This window comes from Macaca mulatta, chromosome 4, assembly GCF_049350105.2.
Source record: "Macaca mulatta isolate MMU2019108-1 chromosome 4, T2T-MMU8v2.0, whole genome shotgun sequence".
NCBI classification, from domain to species: domain Eukaryota; kingdom Metazoa; phylum Chordata; class Mammalia; order Primates; family Cercopithecidae; genus Macaca; species Macaca mulatta.
The window spans coordinates 157,273,240-157,297,857 of record NC_133409.1 but is presented as its reverse complement, the minus strand read 5'-3'; the positions used below and the strand labels follow the sequence as shown (position 1 = coordinate 157,297,857).

The 24,618-nt window shown below is 36.1% G+C and overlaps 1 protein-coding gene across 12 annotated transcripts in view; it reads right to left on the bottom strand.

The window, feature by feature from the left end:
* Positions 1–24,618, bottom strand: part of SLC17A1 (solute carrier family 17 member 1) — a 62,687-nt gene that overhangs the window by 36,566 nt on the left and 1,503 nt on the right. For 5 of the 12 annotated variants that reach the window (XR_013416799.1, XM_078000886.1, XM_078000885.1 and 2 more), the window contains exons 2-11: positions 24,443–24,525; positions 20,407–20,581; positions 14,251–14,484; positions 14,080–14,167; positions 13,641–13,727; positions 7,683–7,801; positions 7,419–7,580; positions 6,223–6,355; positions 5,983–6,130; positions 1,375–1,465 (exon numbers count right to left, since the gene is read on the bottom strand). Coding sequence is in view for 11 of the 12 variants with exons in the window: in XM_078000886.1 (XP_077857012.1) it covers positions 1,375–1,465; positions 5,983–6,130; positions 6,223–6,355; positions 7,419–7,580; positions 7,683–7,801; positions 13,641–13,727; positions 14,080–14,167; positions 14,251–14,484; positions 20,407–20,581; positions 24,443–24,525 (1,320 nt within the window). In the remaining variant the exon portion in view is untranslated. Of the gene's footprint in view, positions 1–1,374; positions 1,466–5,982; positions 6,131–6,222; positions 6,356–7,418; positions 7,581–7,682; positions 7,802–13,640; positions 13,728–14,079; positions 14,168–14,250; positions 14,485–20,406; positions 20,582–24,441; positions 24,526–24,618 lie in introns of all 12 variants that reach the window. The other 7 variants (XM_015135707.3, XM_078000891.1, XM_078000890.1 and 4 more) reach the window with 3 other exon arrangements.

The following is a 24,618-nucleotide window of genomic DNA, read 5'->3' as shown; positions in this document are numbered from 1 at the left end:
CCCAAGAAGAGAACCAGAAAAGTTATTGCAGCTGCAATAATTGACTTCCCAGGCTTGCCTTCTGGTCACCAAATATTTGATTCACTCAAATTTCAAATGCTTAGAAGAGTATTCAGTTTTTCTCTCCTTTTAAAGCTGAGGCACTGTCTAAGTTAACTTACTAGGCAGAGACAACTTTGAACAGTTCTGGAGTCATATTTCCTTCCACATCTTGGATGTTTGCAGAGAAATTAGCTCCACTAACAACTTTTGGAAGTCAGCTCTGCACACCTGAGTGAACTAAATGGAAGAATAAAGGCACTATGCTCAGAGAGAGGAAACAGACCATGGCCACCTGGTGCTCCCCATTTCTAATGAGGCCACTTCTCTGACCAGGGAGCTTCTACGGTTCTAGTGGTGTTTTCTTCTTTTCTAATACCATAAATAGAGACATTGTGGTGGTGGAAGATTCCTCTTTATGGGAAATGTGGCCATAGTGGATGCAGACCATCTCTCCCTGTCCCAACTTTGGGATAAGGAGCATTTGGAGGAATTATCTACACACTACCATTCCTTTTGTTGAAAGCATTCCTCCAAATAAAGTTTATATGTGATCCACATGGTGCTAGTGGTAGGAAGGTGTAGTCCTTTGTGAGTACAGATTTATGCCAGCATTTCCATTCTGACTCTTCTTATTTGAGTGGCTTTAGGATATTATCTCTTATCTTCTGCTTGTTCATTATAACTGAAGACATAGATTACCCAGGATAGGCAAAGACCCATGGCAGCCAGTGGCTTCAGTGGTCATTTACCTCTCTGGAGTCAAACTATTCTTTCATTTTTAATCTCTGAAGTGTTCTTTTGCTTTACTTTTTTTGCAGATGAGTCATGCATTTAAAATAACTGTTACAATTTGATAGGGCATTTTAAGTGTCCTTAACAGGAAAATTTCAGCTAACTTTGTCCGTGACACTTGCAAAAACAGAAGTCTGCCTTCATAGTCAAACTTTGGTCAATCTTTAACTGTATTTACTTGTGATTTTTCATTCTTTCTTTGAGAAAAGTGTATCTTGTTACTTATATTACCACTCAGCCAGTCAAATACCTGTGCTGATCAATCCACATATTCATTATTAAAAATAACAGAAGTCCACTTCTGTAGCAATGGCCAATTACTAAAGAGTTCTCTACATATCTAATTGACAAATAATGAGATAGAAATTGTATTATTTGTAGATTTGGAGAGATGCCTGATTTGACCAAGTTTATTTTCATATGATGCAAAAACTCATAAGTCATCTCCTTCTGGCATCTTCTCTGCAATCTTTCCTGTGTATAATCTTTCTCTATACAATTAATATTGGAAAAGTTACTACATGTCTGTATGTTTCTTACCTGCCTAAGGATCAATCCAGTCAAAGTGGAAGCAATTAGTCCTCCTAGCATTCCGCTTAAGGTTGAACACGCTTTAATAAATCCAAAATATCTATACATAAAATAATAATACACAAATGTAAAGTAGTACAAATACTGCAGGAAATGCCAACCTAATCAGATGAAATTTAAGAGAGATGATTGCTCATTTTGCAAATTCCTACTTCTCAAATTCCATTAAGATGTTAGAAAAAGTATATGAATATAGGCAACTTTCCAGTGTCACCACAGAGTCAGAAAGGTTGGCATGGCCGGGCGCGGTGGCTCACGCCTGTAATCCCAGCACTTTGGGAGGCCGAGGCGGGCGGATCACAAGGTCAGGAGATCGAGACCACGGTGAAACCCCGTCTCTACTAAAAATTACAAAAAATTAGCCGGGCGCGATTGTGGGCGCCTGTAGTCCCAGCTACTCGGGAGGCTGAGGCAGGAGAATGGCGTGAACCCGGGAGGCGGAGCTTGCAGTGAGCCGAGATCACGCCACTGCACTCCAGCCTGGGCTGGGCGACAGAGCAAGACTCCGTCTCAAAAAAAAAAAAAAAAAAAAAAAAAAAAAAAAAAAAAAAAAGAAAGGTTGGCATTAGCAGTAAAGGATACGATGATATTAATAAAATGGGATTATATTTAGAGTGAAACCCAGTAGAATTAGAAAATATGTAAGTTTCATTGAGAAATTCAGAAGGCAATATGTTTTGGTAATGGGAACTGGTTTGGGGTTAATAAAAAATTGAAGGGCTTTGTTCACCTGGTTTACTCTCATAGGCCCAGAGCTAGTGACCTCCAAAATTGTTTCCAGTACTCAGGCAAGGAAACCAGAAGCCTGGTTTACAAGCAACTATGATTGGCCAATCCTGGAAGCTCAAACCAATTCCAGCATGAAATGAGCTATAAAAGCAGTGAAACTGCAGCAAATGAATCCAGGTTACTGCGAATGGCATTATTTTGTTTGTTTTTATGGCTGAGTAGTATTCCATAATACATATATATAAAACCACATTTTCATTATCTACTTATTGTTTGATGGGGATTTAGGCTGGTTCCATATTTCTGCAGTTGCAAATTGTGCTGCTATAAACATGCATGTGCAAGTGTCTTTTTCATATAATGACTTCTTTTCCTTTGGGTAGATACCCAGTAGTGGGATTGCTGGATCAAATGGTATTTCTACTTCTAGTTCTTTAGGGAATCTCCACACTGTCTTCCATAGTGGTTGTACTAGTTTACATTCCCACCAACAGTGTAAAGATGTTCCCTTTTCACCACACCCACGCCAACATCTATTATTATTTTGTTTTTTAATTATGGCCATTCTTGCAGGAGTAAGGTGGTATCACATTGTGGTTATGATATGCATTTCCCTGATAATTAGTGATGTGGAGCATTTTTTCATATGTTTGCCACCAAATGCCATATGTTTTCACTTATAAGTGGGAGCTAAGCTATGGGTATACAAAGGCATACAGAGTGATATAATGAACTGCGGAGACTCAGAGGGGGGAAAATGGGAGGAGGGGCAAGGGATAAAAAAACCACATATTGGGTACAATGTACACTATTCCTATGATGGATACAGTAAAATCTTAGACATCACCACTGTCAATTCATCCATGTAACCAAAAACCACTTGTATCCCAAAAGCCATTGAAATAAAAAGAATGTTTTTTTAAAAAATTCACAATTAACAAGGAACTCCAACTTAACAACAACAAAATATAAATAACCACATTAAAAAAGTGGAAAAAGGACATAAGTAGCCATTTTCAAAAGAAGACATACAAATGGACAATGAGCATATAGAAAAACTTTCAATATCACTAATCCTCAGAGTAGTGCAAACTAAAACCATGATGAGATAGCATCTGATGCCAGTCAGAATTATTATTATTCAAGTCAAAAAACAACAGATGTTGATGAGGATGCACAGAAAAAACAATGCTTATACACTGTTAGTGGAAATGTAAATTAGTACAACCTCTATGGAAAACAGTATGGAGATTTCTCAAAGAACTGCAAATAGAGCTACCATTAGATCCTGCAATTCTGCTACTGGGTGTCTACTCAAAGGAAAAGATATTATTGTATCAAAAAGATATCTGCAGTCATGTGTTTATTGCAATATTACTCACAATAGCAAAGATATCAACCTAAGTGTCCATCAACAGATGATTGGATGAGGAAAATGTGACACATATGCACAACGGAATACTACTCTGCCATAAAAAAGAATGAAATAATGTCTTTTTCAGCAACATCGATGGAAATAGAGGCTCTTGTCTTAAGTAAAACAACTCAGAAACAGAAAACCAAACACTGCAAGTTCTCAGTTATAAAGTAAGAACTAAATAACTTATACACATTGACAGAGTGTAGAATAACAGATATTAGAGACTTGGAAGAGTGGGAGGAGGGTGAGGGTTAAAAAATTACTTAATATGTACGATGTACATTATTCAGGTAATGGTTACCCTAAAAACCCAGACTTCACCACTACATAATATACCCACTTAACAAAATTGTATTTGCACACCTTAAATTTATACAAAAACTAGTGACTTTTAAAAATGCTTTTGAGAGCTTGGATTTAAGAAAGAAAAAGATTTTTAAAAACTCTCCCTAGTTACAATGAACTATCCACACACACACACACACACACACACAAACACACACAAGCAATGAAACAATCCCATATATAATAGTTACAAGAAAAAAATTCTTAAAATAAGTTTAACTGAATAGGTGAAAGACCACAATGAAAACTAAAACATTAGTGGAAGATATTGAAGAAGACACAAACAAATGTAAAGATATCCTGTGTTTATGGATAGGAAGAATTAATGTTAAAATGTCTGTGCAATTCAAAGCAATCTAAAGATTCAATGCAATCCTTATCAAAATTCCAATGACATTTTTCGCAGAAATAGAAAAACAATCTTACAATTTCTATGGAAATACAAAAGGTCCTAAATAACCAAAGTAATCTTAAGCCAAAATAACAAAACTGGAGGCATCACACTATCTGACTTGAAAATATACTTCAAAGTTTTAATAATCAAAATGACATGATACTAGAATGAAAATAGATACATAGACCAATGGAGCAGAATAGAGAGTCCAGAAATAAATCCAACATTTAGGATGAATTGAATTTTGACAGAGGTGCCAAGAACACACCATGGAAGAAGGATGATCTCTTCAATAAATGCTGTTGGAACAACCGGGTATCCACATACAGAAGAATGGAATTAGACTCATCTCATGTCATATATAAAAATCAACTCAAAATGGATTAAAGACTTAAACATAAGACCTGAAACTGTAAAACTACTAGAAGAAAACACAGGGGACAAGCTCTATGACTTTGACCTGGGCAATGATTTTTTTGGTTAGGATCACAAAAGCACAAGTACTGAAAGCAAAGACAGACAAATGGGATTATATCAAACTAAACAGCTTCTGCACAGGAAAAGAAACAATCAACAGAGTGAAGAGACAACCTGAAGAATAGGAGAAAATATTTGCAGACTATACGTATAATAAGTGGTTAATATCCAAAGAATACTAGGAACTCAAACTCTATAACAAGAAAACAACCCAATTAAAAAATGGGCAAAAGACCTGAATAGTCATTTCTCAAAAAACAAAGATATACTATCAACAGGCGTATGAAAAGAATGCCCAACACCATTAATCATCAGGGAAATTCAAATTAAAACCACAATGAGATATCCCTCTACACCCATTTGAGTGTCTGTTATAAAAAATACAAAAGATAAGTGTTGGTGGGGATGTGGAAAAAAGGGGAAATTTGCATACCATTGGTGGGTATATAAATTAGTACAGCAGTTATGGAAAACAGTATGGATGTTCCTCAAAAAATTAAAAGTAGAACCACTATATGATCCAGCAATTTCACTCCTGAGTGTCTATCCAAAGGAAATGAAGTGAGAATGTCTAAAGAGATAACTGCACTACCATGTTCATTGCAGCATTATTCACAATAGCCAAGATATAGGATTAACCTAAGTGTCCATCAGCAGATGAACGGGATAACAAACATGTGATAATATACACAATGGGATACTATTCAGCCTAAAAATGAAGGATATCAAGTCATTTGTGACAACTTGAATGAACTTGGAGGACATTAATTTAAGTGAAATAAGTCAGACACAGAAAGGCAAACACTGCATGATCTTAGTTACATGTGGAATCTTACAAAATTGGACTCAGAAGTAGAGTAGAATAGTGATTACTAGGCACTGGGAGTGAGATGTTAGCCAAAAGATACCAAATTTTATTTATATATGAGGAATAAGCTTAAGAGATCTATTGCATAACAAAGTGACTATAGTATAAAACAACAGATTATATTCTTGAAAATTCCTAAGAGTAAATTTTGTGTTCCCACACACACACACAAATGCTAAGTGTGTGAGGTAATGCATATGTTACTTTGCTCGATTTTAGCCATTCCACAAAGTATCCGTATTTTAAATCATCATGTTATACACAATAAATATGTACAACATTTATTTGTTAAAGGTTTAAAAAAAGTGTATAAACAAATCTTACCTGGGAGCGATATCCAAGCCATTTATAAGTACTCCACCCAAGCAAAAGCTGCCTGTTGCACTAACAAGTATTAGGAAAATGACAATGCCGTAGAAGCTGGAACTCAGGTGAGGCAGGCATACACCAAAGATTGCAGGAAGGAGAAATCCTGGGGAGTGATTCAGACAACATAGTTAGGTGCATCCTAAAGACAGGGGAGAAGTATCTCCCAAGTGCTTAAATGTTCTGGCTGTTGCTTACCTGCTGCTGTGAAGAGTTTCCGGACAGCAATTACGCTGAGGATATTCCTGGTCAGGAAGAAGTCTGATAACTGACCTACTAGGTTACCACAGATCCAAGCAAACAAATAGGGGAGGGAAGACAGAAACCCATTCTGAAGAGGAAACATTATTCTTGGAGTGAGTTTGATGGGTAAAGCAGTACTGACACACAGAGTAATCCCTATGCTAAAATTTATTATCTAAAATGAGTACTTTCATATAGGAAACCATCAATATACAATACCAGAATTACTGCTGGGATCACATTACCCAAAATAAAGAGAAAAATAGCTTTGAGGTCAGTAATATTTATCATAACCTGTCAAATCTCCCAATTTCAGTATCATGAAACATAAAAGCACTGAATAATAGAGAAGGAAGACTACATCGGGAATGGGAAATACTGACCCTGGGGAAAATGATAAGAGAGGATAAAGATGACAATTACGGACATGCGTATGGTGCTTACACTGGACCAGCTGCTACTAACCCTCGCAACAACTTCAGGGTTTCATGAAGTATAAAATTGAGTCAGAGACAGTTTATAAGACCTTACTGTTATGCTGGGCCCTAGGCTGGTTTACTGGAAGTTCATTACAGAACGCAGCAAGTGGTAAGCCCAGACAGACTCCATTTCTAAAGGAGTCTTGTCTTGTCTGATTATTATGGTTTTGAATAATAGGAGTTTGCCCGTATCAGTGATTCTCCGAGCCAGATGAGCAATGGGTATGCCAGTCCTTCCAAAGCAAGACTTGAGTCTTGGCTTCATAGCCCAGACTCATTGCTTTACCTTGGAGAGGATTGGGAAAAGCTTGGCAGAGTGACAGGGCCTGGCTAAGTGACTTTCATAGGAGGCCCCCAGTCTCTGTAGGGAATGGTGGTGTTGAACCTTAAGTAATATACAAAGGGAGTCACACAGTAAATGGGAGATGGGAAATGTGTGGAAACACAGATGCATGTATGCTGCTGCTGGAGTGCCAGACACTTGTGTCTGCATCAATGCCTTCTGTTTTGGGCAATGTTCATACAAAGAGCAGAAACAGTTAATTTCCAGGTGAGGAGCAGTAGTCAGACAGTGTGAGGAGTTGGCAAGAGCTGAGACTAGGGTCATTAGAGATAGAAAAATGTACACAGAGTCTTTCATGAAGTTAAAAACAGAACAAATAGTATACTTACCTCTTTTATATTAACACGAAGCGTGGAGTTGATAAACAGTGGCGTGTATAGTGTCATGATGATATGTGACCAGAAAAAAGTAAAACTACCAATGGAAATAGCCCAGACTGGAAGCGATTTAAGCATAGCCTTGATAGGCAGAGATTGTCTACTTGAACTGACCTGGAAATAAATTCATTAATAATTAGCACATTAGAACAAACTGGAACATGTTTAGTTTGGAGTAGAATCTTAGAGATGCCAATATGGAGAACTGTGCTCTACCTGCTGGACCAGGGAGGATGTGATGTATTCCTTTTCACTGATGCTTATACATGGGTGGTCCTTGGGGTCATCATAAAACAGAATGAACCAGAGAAGACATAGAGCACAGCCACAAGCACCTATCAAAGCAGGATAAGTTAGAATTGGAAGTTTCTGTTTGTAGTGGATCTCTTTCCCAAATTCGCATTTTTCAATGTATTAGTCTGAGAACCTGGACCTCCTGTTTCTTTTTTGAAACTTTGCAACAAGTCTTACGTTTTTCATAGTCCTCCTTTTGTCCACAGGGACCTCTCCCTGCTAGAAATAGGGTAAGGCCTATGCCCTTTCCTGATCTCCTATCCTCTGCTCCCTCCACTCATGACATCTGGGCCTGCCTGCCCTCAAGCCCTCATCTTTTCAAATTCCTCATGTGTTCCATAATAAGAATATGGCACAGCTGAGCCTGCTCAGGGCTTGACAATTGCCCAGTTATTTTGTTTTTGTGTTTATAATGTTTAAGTTCAGGGATACATGTGCAGGTTAGTTATATGGGTAAACTTGTGTCATAGGGGTTTATTGTACAGATTATTTCATCACCCAGGCATTAAGCCTAGTATCCATTAGTTATTTTTCCTGATCCTCTCCCTCTTCTCACCCTCTACCCAGTGGTAGAGGTTGTTCCCCTCAGTGTGTGTTGTTCCCCTCTATGTGTTCACATGTTCTCATCATTTAGCTCCCACTTATAAATGAGAACATGCGGTATTTAGTTTTCTATTACTGTGTTAGTTTGCTAAGGAGAATGGCCCCCCAGCTCCATCCATTTCCCTGCAAAGGACGTGATCTCATTCTTTTTATGGCTGCATAGTATTCAATGGTATATATGTACCACATTTTGTTTATCCAGTCTATCATTAATGGGCATTTAGGTTGACTCCATGTCTGCTATTATGACCCAGTTTTGACAGCTTAGCCTCAGCCATGTTCCTGAGATATAGCCCAGACTTCAGGGATTGTTGGAGTTCTGTAAGAGTTTGACAAGTTATTTATATGAATTTTTATATGAATAACTTGACTGTGAGGAATTCTCTGTTGGGACAGGAAGTATATAGTGCTCACCAGTTAGTCTTCCAGAAGACTTGCATTCATTTAACAAATATTAAGTGCCGATTATTTACCATGCACCTATTTTAAGTACTGGGGATACAGCAATGAATAAAACAGACAAAAATCCCTGCCTTTATGGAGTTGACTTTGTGGTGGATAAAAAAGAAAAAAAATTATTTTATTCAATCATCTCCCCGAAAATTCATATAATACTGTTTATTATCTCTTTTTCAAAATGAGCAAACTGAGACTTGGAAAGATGAAATTATTTGTGGGACATAAATGTTAGTGAGTGGTAGTTTACCTGGAAGCATGAATTATATTGTTCAGGGAGAAACTACACCCCTAGATGGGGAGGCTGGGGTGCTGGAAATAAAAATACTATAATAGAAATAAAGAATGCCTTTGATACATCAGTAGACTAGATATGACCAAGAAAAAATCAGTGAGCTTGATAAAATGGCTACAGAAATTTCTAAAACTGAATTGCAAAGACAGAAAAAAGAACTAAAAAGACAGAATGGTCTGGGTGTGGTGGCTCATGCCTGTAATCCCAACACTTTGGAAGGCCTAGGCGGGCAGATCACCTGAGGTCAGGAGTTCATGACCAGCCTGGTCAACATGGTGAAACCCTGTTGCTTCTAAAAATACAAAAGAATTAGCTGGGCGTAGTGATGTGCCCCTGTAATCCCAGCTACTCAGGGGGTTGAGGCAGGAGAATCACTTAAATCCAGGAGGTTGAGGTTGCGCTGAGCTGAGATAGTGCCATTGCACTCCAGCCTGGGTGACAAAAACAAGACTCCATCTCACACACACACACACACAAAATGGAATATCTAAGAATTGTAGGACAATTATAAAAGCTGTAATATACATGTAACAAAAAAATACCACAAGGTGTAATATACATGTAAAGAAACATACCGGAAGAAAGAAAGAAATAGAGAAAGAGAGAAAGAGAAAAAAAGGAAGGAAGGGAAAGAAAGGAAGAAAGAAAGAAAAAGCAAGGAAGGGAGGGAGGGAGGGAGGAAGGAAGGAAGGGAAGAAGGGAGGGAGGGAAGAAGGGAGGGAGGGGAAAGAAAAAAATTAGAAAAAATATTTAAAGCAATAATTACTGAGAATTTCTTAAAATTAATAATAAACTTCAAACCACAGATATAAGAAGCCCAGAGAATGCCAAGAAGAATAAATAAAAAAAAAAAGTTATAACCTGACATGTTGTAACCAAATGCCCCCAGTTTTTTAAGAAAAAGGGAATGAATTACTATTTTAAAAAAAATTTTCTCTTTTTTTCCCCTTTCCCCTTTTCCTCTTGCTTCTCATTTCCAACTTAGCCCTTCAGAAATGCAAATACAACATTTCACCTCCTCCCCTCACCAGACATTCGCTATAGGAAAAATTCTCCTAACTATGTGCTTCAAGTCATAGCTCTCCTCCAGAGCTGACAGTCAATCTGCAGACCAAATTGCCAGGGAACTTTCATCTCTAGGGCGTGGCCTCAGAACTTCCACTCTCCAGGAGTGGCCTTGGAACTTTCTTCCACCAGGAGAGCATATGGAAAACATGCCCTTTTTGGCCACTTTTTCAACCTACTTCTGTCCATGAAAGTGCCACCTCAACTGTGCAATAGATAACTGCCTGGTAGCAAGGGCACCCCTGCCCTTGCTCATTTCCTCTCCTACCTTATGAAAATGCTCACCTTTTTTTTTTTTTTTTTTTTTTGCCACTTCAGCTCCAAAGGTGAAATGGCACATTTAAAAGCAAGAAATTGTGTGTCCCTTCCCCAAGTTAGCTTTGGAATAAATCCACTTTTCTTGTACCAGACCCCACTCTTGTTAATTGGACTGTACATGTGGTAAGCAACTAACTTGATTTTCAGTTACAATATAATATTCAACTTCAATAAATCAAAGACAATTTTGAAAGAAGCCAAAGGGAAAAAAATGACCTGAAGAGTCATGTTTAAATTTAGAATTCTGAACACAAATCTCTGGCGACTAGTCTGAAGCTTGACCCATTCCTACCCAGATCCATTCCCACCTTCCTAGGTACTTTGAATGGATATATGTGGAAACCCTTGCCTTCCCCAGTGGTGTACCATTCATATATTGTGCAAATAGTGCCTCCTACCTCCCTTGGTCACTCCTCAATTCAATGGCTATTGGGAAGAACCCTGCTGGTCTTTTCCAATATAACCAATAGCCTTAGTTCTATTTAAGCAACACATTCCAGGTATAATGATTAGAAGCAGAGTCATGAGCTCTACAGAGCCTACTGTCTTGGCACCTGCCCTATGAAGAGAGCCTAGCTAGAGAGGGGCTAGAATGGGCTCTCCACAGTGTGGAATCCAGGGCAAAGGCCCTCTGGCCTGGCCTCAGGGCAGCTGTGACAGAAGCCATAAGTGATCTTGGCAACAGCTGTGTCTGATGGCACAGACACTAGTCAGATGTGAGTTAAGGAGAGTGTGAGATGCTAGGAAATGTAGGCAATGGGTACAGACAGATTATGCAATGATTTCAATGGTCAAAGGGAAGTTACTTGAGATAGAGGACAGGGAAAGGGAATCATTTTAGAGATTTGAGAAGAGTTAAGAAGTTTGAAATAGTCTTTAGGAGACAAATATAGCAGGATAGACAGGCAATTTTTTTTTTTTTTTTTTTTTTTTTTTTTTTTTTTTTTTTTGAGACAAGAGTTTCACTCTTGTTGCCCAGGCTGGAGTGCAATGGCATGATCTCGGCTCACTGCAACCTCCGCCTCCTGGATTCAAGTGATTCTCCTGCCTCAGCCTCCCCTGTAGATGAGATTACAGGCGGCCGCCACCACTCCCAGCTAATTTTTTCTATTTTTAGTAGAGACGGGGTTTCACCATGTTGGCCAGACTGGTCTCAAACTCCTGACCGTAGGTGATCCACCCACCTCAGCATCCCAAAGTGCTGGGATTACAGGCATGATCCACTGCACCCAACTGGCCAGGCCATTTTAAGTGCAAATGTAAGTCTGTGACTCAATTTACTCTATTTGGTAATCTCCAGCAATTATCAGCTGCTTAAATACAGTTATTGTCTTATTCTTTAAAACAGTATCTATTCAGATTTGTTCAACTTTATTGGCAAGAATATTCAAATGGAATTTTAAAACAATCTTGGTTTTAGTTTTCCCTCTGCCACTAATGAACAGGTCATTTGACATATGTGGACATCATGTAATTTCCAGTAAAAGGGTTGTGGGAGGCAGACACCTAAATTCCTAAACAGCTGTCATCTAATCTCTTTTCCTCAATTCTTAGTGATGAGGTAGAAACATGTGAGGGACTTCACAGTAAAGCTATTATCATAGTACAATGTGTAGTTGTGTAACAGCTTCGTTTGAGTTTCATGAAGCCACCCATGATAACTGTAAGTGGCATACATTGCTGTACATGATCTTATCACAGAAATACAACATAAATATTAGATGTCATTCAACCCTTGATCAGCAATGTTGGGCAGCATTTGTTATTCCAAAGTTTTCCTTATATGGAGCTGAAACCTCTCCCCTGCTCCCCCGCTTCCCTATAATTTCTGCATATTTGGGTTAGTTTTGTAATTCAAAACAGATCTGCATTTTATTTATATGAAAGTCCTACAAGGTATGTTTTCTCAAGTTTTCTCTTCCTCAGGCTAGACATTCTCAGTTTTTTCAGCCCCTTTCCTGATAAGGGGCTGATGTTCCATCACTATACTGACCATTGTCTACTACTGAAGACTAACACAGTCATTAACAGCAATGGAATTTTGAGGATAGAAGTTGTGTTTTCAGATTAGGCCTCTGCCATCTGCTCACTGTATGTATTGGATATCTTCTGTTTGTCTCCCTAGATGTACTCCTCATCCTTCTTCACCTTGCTTTGGCTACAGATGGCTGATTTGAATGAACATCAGTAGGCCCCCATGTCCTCTGCTTCTACCTAGATTTGGCCAACAGAAATTCCAGGCAGAGATGAGAGGGAGAGAATTGAGTGAAATCAAGGTGCTTTTTCAAACCCTGGTTACCTCTGTCCTGTGATTGTCTCAATCTATGTGTCCTTTTATGAAAAATCAGGAGGCATCCTGCTCTATAGAGCTCTCCTAATGGATTCTGATAACTACTTCCTTGCTTGATGCCTTTAGACCTGGGGATGCTAGATGTTACAAGCTCCTGTATCACTAGCCCCAGGTAACTGGACTATTCCTGGGATTCCACCACATCTCATACTTACCTTTTTAAGTGATCATTTTGTAAATAAATTCTTCTAATTTTGCCTTAAGTATATTACTTTGATCAAGTTACCTAAGCCTTTTGAAATTTCCTCACATATCAAATGGGCATAATAGAACCTACCCACATTTTCTTATTCACAAACCTGAAATCAAGATCAGAGAGCCAAAAGTGATTTTATCACTTATTTGTAAACCTTATTTCTTTATAGTTTTTGTGTGTTCTAGTTTGCACAGATTTCGTTTTTTACTGTAGAAATTAATGTGTTTGATTATGGGGTAGTGCTCCACATCATGCTTTGAATGTTAAGTATAAAAAGTAATATATTTCTGAAATCTGTAAACTTATTTATTCTGATCATCCTTTTCCTGGAGAGTTTCATATAAAAGCATATGCATCTATAGCACCTACATTATAGAATTACAAAAGTTATGGACAAAAATACATGTATAGTTTTAAGCATCATAATACCTTGCTTGTGGTAGGAACTTAATGAATGTTGACTTCTCTCTTTCACTCAGTGGAGTTCATGATTTTTAATTTTAACTTTATATGAATTATTACTTTATATTGGGTTTTAATGTTTAAATTTTTCTTAGATTCTGAATAATAACTAGGATTTTACAGAAGGAGACTCACCAAAAATATAGAAGACCATGGGCCAGCCCAGAGATTCACAGATAACTCCAGTCACAAGTAGGACAATAAAGGGTCCCAGCAAAAACCCTAATCAGTAGGTACAAAGAACATCCCTAATTAATGCAGGCATCTGAAAGTACAGATAATGTAGTCTCGCTGTAGCAATGAACAATTTCCTGTGAAACAAATTTGTGCATCATAACACAAATATCAGAAGAAAATAATAAAAATATTTTCTTTTCTCTCTTTTTCTCTGTTGAGATAAGGATGCCTCTTCTCCATTCTATACAATTCTCTCATCTTCACAGCAAGAATGCTGAAATAGATGATTTCCAAAGCCCTTGACCATTCAAAACACATGTTTCTTATGGCTCTAGGGAAGAACATAATACAATGAGATGAAAATAGGATTCAAATGTTCTAGTCTCTAACTCTTTACCTGATGTACTCATAGAAGTAAGTCGGCCTCGTTCCAGGGGAGGAGCCCATTTGACATATATTTCAAACTGGGCTGTTCCAACTATCCCCTGAAATGAGAAAGTTTTGACATTTAATCTCTAATACTTCCTGTGAATTTAAACTCTGTTTGGTTTTAGCATTATTTTAATACCTGGGCTGCTCCCTGAACTGCTCGACATACAATGACCCAAGCTACTCCAATTCCAGCTGCTGGTGGGATGAGTAGGCTTAACACAGAGCTGAGGCATAATGCAAAGCCAATCATTTTCTTTGTAGAGTATATTCCAGAGAAGTATCCAACAGGAACTTGGATGATGACGAAACCATAGAAGGTGGAACTCAAGATGATTCCCTGGATATCTGGGCTCCAGTTATACACAGGGTTCTAAAAGACAAGCGGGGACACGTTGAATCACTCTGCGTATCAGAAATTTACTGTGACATTTAGGGATTCAGGGAAACTGTTCTTCTGGCTCACCTCATGTAAAGTAGCTCCCTTCTTATTAGTATTCTTTATCACACGACCTTCTTTATTCCTTAATCACACCATTTTCTGTACATATTTACATTTTATCATTGGAGTAAAATCCCCACAGCCAAGGACACCATCTGTACCTCCCTCCAGTACCTCTCACAGCATAGACATTTAATGCTTGTTTCTTGAATGTTGCTAAACTGCATGTAAACTCCTCCTGCACAGCATACATACATTTAAATAATTTCCTGTACTTCATAGTATACTACAGTTGTGAATTTCCTCTTGCCTGTTCACTTTCTCTAACTCCTCCATTAATTTAAGCTCATTCACAAAACCACTTTTCCCCACATACATATTGCTCCCAGAGAGAAAAGTCATGATAGAGAGAAGATAAAACCATGAAGAGTTATGTCTGAGCTGTAAAAACAACTGCATGGAACAGTGAAAACAAAAAGGCCATTTCTCTTCTTTCACTTGGTTCTGATGTGGCATATTTTTTCCAGAATGCATTTGTTGGTCCATTCCTAGGTTAGAGGGCCTTCTATAGTTTCTTTTTACATTATTAAAGAATGATAAAAGAAAATCTTAATATTCAATTTATTGTTGAGACTATGAAAAAGGAGGTTGCACATGTTTTTGGACCCACTGAACAGGAAGAAATCTTAATGGTAGTAGGGGAGGACAGGATAAAGTTTATTTGGAAGTGTCTAAGATAGTGGCATTTTCTAAACTTTCTCTGTTAGTTGCATAATTAAGAGAAACATATTAAGCAACAAAGAGTTTCCTGAATAAACGGTGAATGTGCTGGGTGTTATTTTTGGTTCAATATTAAATAAAATAGGTAAGAACCCATATGTTTGTTGTCATCACTATTATCTTATCCCTCCATTCCTCTTTTTTTCTCTCCTTTTCAAGTCCCTGTCACCCTATAGCTGTGGCCTCTAGAGTGTATATTTCTCTTGGATGGAAAAGGACTTCCATGGAGAAATCTGGTAGGAGTGACTCTCTGAGAATACCAAATAATAACGAGTGAGACACATCTGTATAGTAGCCTGGGTGCCAGGGAAGTTCCAGATCTTTTCCACTGAGGGGAAGAAAGCTATACAGAAGATGAAGCAGAGTGCTCACTCAGGTTTTGTTTTGTTTTTCTTGTTTTTAATCACAGGAAGCACCAAGGAAGTCAATACTCACCCTTACCCATATCAGGTGGGCCAGCAGGCATTTGTTCAACTCTCCCTGTGCATGTGAACAGATCACTTAAAATCTTGGATAGTTTTTCTTATGGCTTAAAGCCATCACTCTCCACAGCAGAATGTAGAAAATAAAAAAAGTTCACCAGAATTGGTTTAAATCCCTTGAGCTCAGACTGAAACTACTCACACCAGAAAGATAAATCCTCAGTTTATATTTTTCTAATCAATGCATTAACTAGTTGCCATTGAACAAAGTACTCCACATATAAATGTATAAATGACTCTATGTAAATCTTAGAAATAAATATATATACACATTTGTATGGGTCATATAAATGAATAAGAGATGTATAATACCTAAGTAAGGAAAATGTATCAAGGGTATCACTAGATAATTTATAAGAGAACAAAATGGAAATGAACAATAACCATAGGTCACAGAAATATACAAATGTGTAATACCATTAGTAATAAAAGAATATATACTTTAAAGTTATGGTAGAATTTCTGTCAGGTTGGTACACTTTAAAAAGAATAATGACACAGTCTCTTTGACTTTGATGGAAGAGGGAAGACTGACTACAGAATATTCCTCATCTACCTTCTTTTTCATCTTCTTTTCTATAATCAGTGTTTCTTACTGTGGTAAAATATCTGTGTGTGTCTGTTCTTCCTTGTTTTTCTTGTTATTTCATCTTTTTTTCTAAAACGTTCTTTCTGACTTTTTCATAATCCTTTCCTGTCAATTTCCTTTTTTCATTCATCTGCTCTTCAAGCATAGCCTCTTGTGGTCTGGCCATGTCTACTTTGAGTTCTTGTTTTACTAATTTTTAGGTTATTTTGTAATGTTAGACTACAACTTAGATCTGCTTTGTGGAATAATTTTCTGGTGTGTTTTTCTATTTAGAATAATTATATATTCTATTTCTTCATTTTTAAATGTAGTACCTTATGTAGCAGTAAACTGAATTGTGACAGGAGATTTCATGGGAGGGCAAAAGGTTTCATGGGGTGGCAGGCTGATGCATGTGCTAGAGAAATCTTTCAAGCTCCATAGCTCAAGAACTCCTTCCTCTTTTAAAGCCATAGTGAAGGCTCCAAAATACAACTCCCATGAGTAGCTATTTCTCTAGAATATGACGTTCTCAGTATTTAAACCAAAGCACTGGAATACCATAAATATTTAAGAATACAACTCAAAACAATTTTATATAAAATAGACTTTATATAAAATAGATTTTATATAAAATAGATAATTGACATAATAAACTGTATCTATATATATACTTGTGAAGCTATCACCACCTAGAAGTTTTATATTAAGAGAGTCCTGTCGTATGTACTCTTTTTTATTGTCTAGCTAATTTCACTTGGCATAATTATCTTAAGTTTTATCTATGTTGTTCTTTATGTCAGTAGTTCATTCTATTTATACTGCTAAGTAGTACTATATTTTATGGATGTGCCATAGTTTGTTCATTAATTCACCTACTAATGGACATTTAGGTTATTTCCAGTTTTTTGGCTATCGAAATAAAGCTAGACAAAAATGTTTATAGAACATTTATGTATAAGTCTCTGATTGGACATATGTTTTTATTTCTCTTCAGTAAATAACTAACAGTGGAATGACTGTCTCATATGGTAGGTGTATGCTTAATTTTTTTATGAAATGGCAAAATGTATTCCAAAGTGGTTGCACCACATTTCATTCCCATCAGGACTGTAGGAGAGTTCTAGTTCCTCCACATTCCTGCACACATTTTGTATTTGCAATCATTACAATTTTAACCATTTGAATCAGTGTGCAGTAATTTATCTTTGTAGTTGATGTTTGTCTCCAATGTCAAATGATATAGAGCATCTCTTCATGTGAGTATTTTTCCTCTGTGTATCCCCATTGGTGAGATAGCTGTTCACATCTTTTTCCCATTTTTTGTATTGGGTTGTGTTTTTTAATTGGGTGTTGATAGAAGTTCTTTATAAGATATGATTTGCAAACATGTGCCCCTGTCACTGGCTTGTTTTTTCATTATCTTAACAGTATTTTAAATTCTGATGAAGTCCAGTTTTATGTTTGTTCTTTTGCATATCTTAAAAAATCCGTTGTTCATATGTGTGTCAGTCTCTCTGTTATATTTCATTGATTTATTTTCTGTCTTTACACTAATTCTATGCTGTCTTTATTACTATAACTGTGTAAGTCTTAAAATTCCAGTACGTAGTGTTACACCTCCAACTACTAATTTTCAATGAACATTCAGAGGTGATTCAATGGAGAAAGAAAAGATTTCTCAACAAATTGGGCTGGAAAAAAATTGTATATCCACATGTAAAAAAAAAAATCTTTAATGCAACATATACAAAAAGTAATTCAAAATAAATCACAGATTTAACTGTAAAATGAAAAATTATAAAACTTCTAAAACATAGAAAATTTTTTGATCTTGGGTTATGTGAAGATTTCTTATATGCAACAACAAAAGCACAACACACAAAAATGTTAAAAGAAATTCTTCAGGCAGAAGAAAAGTGATATAGCTAAAAAATGTGGATTTACATTTAAGAAGTAAGACCATTAGAAAAGAATAAATGAAAGTGGAAAATATTTTATTTTGAATTGATCTAAAAGATAACTTTTGTTGAAGGAATGTTTTGAGTGTTTATAACATATAGATACATAAAATGAATAACAGTAGTCACGGAGATGGGAGAGAGGAATTGGAAATATTCTGTTACAAGATGCCTTCATGATACGTGAAATAGTGTAGTGTTATTTGGGTGTAGATTTATATTGTTACAAATGTATATTATAAAACCTATGGAAGCTATTAAAACAGTTTTTTTTCAAGTATAAATGATATATCAAGAGGGGAGATAAAATTCAATCATATAAAATGCTCAGTTAAACCCAGAGAAGGCAAAATGTGAACAAAAAAAAAATTAGCAAAGAACAGATTTAACGAATAGAAAACAGTTACCAAGTGTGTATTTTTCTATTCTTCCTTTGAGTTCTCAGTTTTTGCCTCCTATATTTTGCTGCTCTGTTGTTAGGGATCATTTGTTGTTAGGGATCATGTTTAGAATCATTTGTTTTTGGAGAATTCACTCTTTTTATCATTGGGTAATGCCGTCTTTATCTCTGGTTATCTTCATTGCTATAAACTCTGCTTTGTCTAAAATTAATATAGCTACTTCAGTTTTCTTTTTATTTGTGTTCTCATGGTTGCATAGTTTACATCTTTCTTCATCCCTTTACTTCTAACCTATCTGAGTCTTTATATTTTAACAGGATTTCTTGTAGATAGAATATTTGAGGATCTTTATTTGTTATCAATTCTAACAATTTCTGTCTTTTAACTGGTGTGTTTAGAACATTCACATTTAAAGTGATTATCAATATAGTTGGATTAAAATCTACCATCTTTTAACATTTCTTTTATGATAAGCCTGCTGACAGTAAATTCATATATATGGAGGGAAAATTGAAGGACAAAAATTGAAAGACAATAAAGGCTTTTTCAAGTTACAGCTACAGCTTGAAATTTTATAGTCTTTCAATTTTGTCAATAATTTTATTGAATACAGAATTCTAGGTTGGCAGGGGTTTTCTTTCTTTCAACACATTAAAAAGTTCACTTTTCTCTCCTTGTTTGCATGGTTTCTGATGAGAAGTCTGCTGTAATTCTTATACTTGTTCCTCTGTAGGTATTTTCTTCCTCTGGTTTTATTGAAATGTTCTTTTTGTCTTGGTCTTCTGAAATTCAAATATGGTATGCCTAGGTGGCTTTTCTTTGTTTTTCTTTTTGCTATTTATCTTGTTAGGTGTTCTCTGAGCTTCTTGGATCTGTGGTTTGATGTCTGTCGTTAATTATGGAAAGTTCTCAGCCATTTTAAAAAAAAAAATATTTCTTGTTTCCTATTCTCTCTAGCATTCTGGTCATATACATGTTACACCATTTGATACTGTCTACAATTTGGGAATGACCTGCTAATTTTTTTTTCATTCTCTTTCTCTTTGCATTTCAACTTCAGAAGTTTCTATTGATCTATGTTCATCTTCACTAATTCTGTCCTCAGTGGTGTGGAGTCTACTGACGAGCCCCTCAAAAGCATTCTTTGATATAGTTTCCTTGATTTCTAGTTTTTCTTTCTTAACTCTTTTTATAGTTTCCATCTTTTTACTGACATTACCTATCTTGTTTTTATTTTTTCCTGCATCTACATCTTCTGGCAGATAACAACTGATTATCTTCCAGAAATGAAATTAATGAAACATTTAAATATCCTGCATGTCAAAAACTTAAAAAACGTAAGGTGTCTTCACCTTCCACTTCTGGTTTAAAATGCTTTCCCTTTTTTTTTCTCTTGTCCAAATTTATAGATTGTAAAGAAACCCTAACTCTAGGGTTTTATTCTCCCTCACATAGAAGGATTTACACAACGAGCCCTTCAGAAGTATTGAGGCATACTTTAATCATGGAGCATTTTATTTAGGTCACTCCTGGCAAGGTAGATGAAGACTTGAGCTTCTTTTTCAATTATATTATCATATCAATACAATTCCATCTCTACACAAATTAGTTAGCAAGACAGGCTTTTAAACATTTGACTGTGGAGAAAATTATTGATATACCTTTATATTATCCAGGAGCTTCTTTGTGGAGGTGTTGGGCAAACCATGTGGATCTGTGCTATTCACCATGACTACCATTGTGAGGTTCAGGCATGTGCGCTGTGCTGTTGTTATAACATTACAACAGTGCACAAGGAAAGACAATCCATAGCGAAAGGAACAGAAACCTGGAACTACAAAGTAAAACAGAAAGTCTCAATTGTTGACACAGCTGAGATAAAAGCATACTTTAAGTATATGAGGGACATTCAGAAATTTGGACCCCTAGATATTAATTTAAAATTTTATTGTACTTAATGACCTTTGATTATTATATAATAGGAAGATGTGAGACTGATATAATAGTACCATATTCTCCTTAAATTATAACACCAACTAGAAATTCCAAGAAAATTAAGCCAATCTTTAAAGTTCTTTGGCTCATGTCTATTTTTTAAAAGACCTTTTATAAACACCCTGTGTTACTCTTGGATATAAGTCCCCTTCATAACAACAAAGACATTTTCTGTCAAGAAAACTATTCCTTTTCCAACATTTTAAAAATACACTGGTTGAAACACTCATATATGCCCAATGTGGAGAAAAATGGCATTTAAAAAAATGTAATTACTTATTGATATAAGCTAGAGTAATCAGTAGGTGTACAGCCAAACAAGTTCATTGATGGAAGAAAGTAGGGAGTCTGGAAACAGATACGTATATATGGTTAACTTTTAAAAAATAAATGTACTAATGCAATTCATTGGAGGAAAGTAAAGTCTTTTTCAACAAATGGCATTTTTTTTTCCAAGAGAAATATAGGTATATGTCTACAAAACAACATCTACAGAAATGTTTATAGCAGCTTTATTCAAAATAGCAGAATGTTTGGAAAGAATGGACATATCATGGTATTTTAATACAATGCATATTACTCAGAAATAAAAGGAAGGAACTACTTATACACAACAATTTGGATAAATCTGAATGAATTTCAACAAAAACACGTTCAGTTAAAGAAGCTAGACACCAGACAGTATATATTACAGGAATCTAGTTTTACGAAGTTCAAAAACAGCAAAATTAATCAGTATGGCCCCCTCCATCTCCAAAATCAGCAATGGGAATCTACTTTATGTTGAATCTCTCTCGTTCTTTGAATCTAACTACTCTGTCTTTGACCAGTACAACCAGATTTAAAGGGCTCATGTGATTAGATCTCTCCTAACTGCATAATTTCCCTATTTAAGATTAACTGATTTGGGACCATAATGACATCTGCAAAACCCCTTGAAGCAGCACCTAGCTTAATGTTTGCTTAAATAACTGGGAGAAAGTGTGTATACACCAGGGACTGGGAATCTTGAAAGTAAATGTAGAATTCTGCCTACTGCAGTCCACCATCTGGCTCTTAAAGACTCATGTTCATTTCACATGCAAAATATATTCACCCATTTCAAGCTTCCCAAAGTCTTCGTTTTATTACCTTATCAGCTCAAGTTCAAAACCTCATCAAAATCTCATAGCACAGTCCAAATTCTCATCATCTAAATCAGGTGTGGAAGAGGCGCCTATGATTAATCCATCCTTGGGCACAATTTCTCTCTGTGGGCTTGTGAAACTAAAGAGAAGAGTTATATGCCCCTAACACTTTTACCACGTAATGGTGGAACAGGCGTGGGATAAAGCTATAGACATTCCAGTTCCAAGGTGGGAAAATAGAAGCGAAAAGGAGTCATCGATCCATAAAGGTTCTGAAGTTCAGCCAGGCCAATGTTGGAATTTTTATGAGGCCTGGAGATAATTCTTGTGGCTCTTGGCTGGGCTCTGGGCTCTGGGCTCTGGGCTGTATCCTCTGTGATCATTTTTCCACCCAAGAATACAACAGGGGCCAGGGAGCTTGGGGGCCATCTTGGAGTTCTGTCTACTGCACATTCATAGTTAACTAAGAGTTTTTTATTACAAATAAATATTAACATCATAAATAAATATATTTTTTTATATCTATTGAGATAATCATACAGTTTTCCTCTTTCAATTAATTTGTGTGGCGTGACATGTATACGTTTTCTAACATTAAGTTACTCTTTCATTTTGAGGATAAACCTGACTTAGTGTGGTGGTTGCTTTTTTAATGGTTTTATAAATTCTTAGACTTGTTTTGTTCTGTTAATATTTTATTTAGGATTTGGTATCTTTATAATTTTCATAGGACTATTTTGCTTTATATGTTGGAAGCTATTTTATTAGATGTATAAATATTTTATATCATCCTATCGAATTCAATTTTATATCATTTTGCAACATTCTTATAGAATCATTTGAACTAGTAAAAGACTGTAAACAAATTAGATGTTTATAAATCAGTGACCATTTAAATAAATTATAATATATCCATCCGTACCAAAGTCATTTGCAGCTATAAAAGTGCTGAGGAAAAATCTCTGCCGAAAATTGTGGAATACTCTTTAGGTAAACTGTTAAATGAATAAAAGCATTAGTACCCAACAAATAGTTGGCTAGTTTTCTGGACTAGCCTGAGCTTCCATTGTTAAAAGATAAGAATATTAGATAAAAATATGCTTAAAATAAAACATTTTATTAAAAGCATGGGTGATCTAAGAGGAAAGATGAAATATTCAGGCCAAGGGCTTAGTGAAGATCGGGGCCTCAAAACATAAGTTGAGCATTGAAGTCAGATGTTTCACTGTGGACTTTTGATCTTGGAATTTTGGGCCTTCCATGATATGGGGACAACAAGAATCAAATACAAAGGTCCTAGCAATGTGATAGTATATACTAGGAGACCCTCTCCTAAAATACTTAGATGTCAAAGACTTACATGGTCAATGGAGGATGAACACATTGTCCCTTTACCTTGTCAATGGACTGCCAAAATAATTTGTGCCATATAAACTTAAGAGCTGAATAGAAGGGGGTAAAAGAATACTCCTGAGAAATTTAATAATCAGTCAACCCTTCCTTTGATTTGCAGCCTAAACTCATTATCTTAGGGAAGTGAATGGATCTAGAAAGCCATCAGAGACTTTGTAAACACCCCTGCAGGAGAGAAAAAAGTCTCAACATGGTAAAGTCGAAGTCACTGTCACCACGTTAGAGAAGAGCTCATTGTCTTGGCCATTTAGGGGTACCCTTTTGAGTTTTACTCATTTCTCTCCTCCACATTGCTCCAGAAAGTCCATGAATTATATCTAAACAAGTTTTAAGTTAAAAAGAAGACCACCGGGGTATTTCTAAAGTGTTTGGGATTGAGTAATAGTAAGAATACTGCATATCAAACTCATGGAGAGAGCAAAATGTGAATCTGTTAATATATTTATCAAAAAAGAAAGAATTTAAAAAATTGGAAACTGAACAAAGGAACAAACCCAAAGAGTCTAAAAGGAATTAAATGCATAAGGGCAGAAATGAATGATATTAGAAAAAAAAGTATATACATATATATATATAAACTTTGAATGCAAATTAAATGGACAACTTAAACAATCAAAATAATTAAGTATCAAAGTTGATACAAGAAGAAATATAAAATTTAATATACAGTAACTTTTACATAAGTTGAAAAAGTATACAATCTATTGTTCATCTCCTTTTCTGAGATTTTGTCCCCTATGACATTGACACAACACTTAGCCAATAGCAGTAATCCTCTATTGTTGTCATTCAGCTGTTGATGTCCACGAATGCAGGGACTCAAGAACATTCATCCTGCCTTACTTCCTCTTACAGATGTATCTCTCCTTCTCTTGGAGATGGAACCAAAATAGCCCAGATTTTTCTGATATTTTCCACTAAATGATAAACTGACAAGTGTACAAAAATGAAAATAAAGTGTGAGCCACCAGAGTATATAGAATCTTTTTATTTAGGGCTTTTCTGGTGGGAAACCATAGTAGGACTGGTTTCTTCTACCTTCTTTCCTGAACATTTTTAAGACCCCATATGTATTTCACAAAAATATTCCTCCACATGGAATCTATGATGTAATATTTAAGAAGCAGAAAGCCTATTTAATGGAACAGAATAAAGTGCTACCTTTTTTGCGAGGCAACTGGTTATCCATTTGCATACACGACTGAAGTTGCTTCTCTTCTTGCTAAAGGGTTTGGCCTCCACCCACTGTGAGCGCAAAACACGTTGATGTCAGCATAATGTAGAGAGGCAACTGACCAAACACTACCCAGTTCTCCTCTCTGATTTAAAACTGCTTCC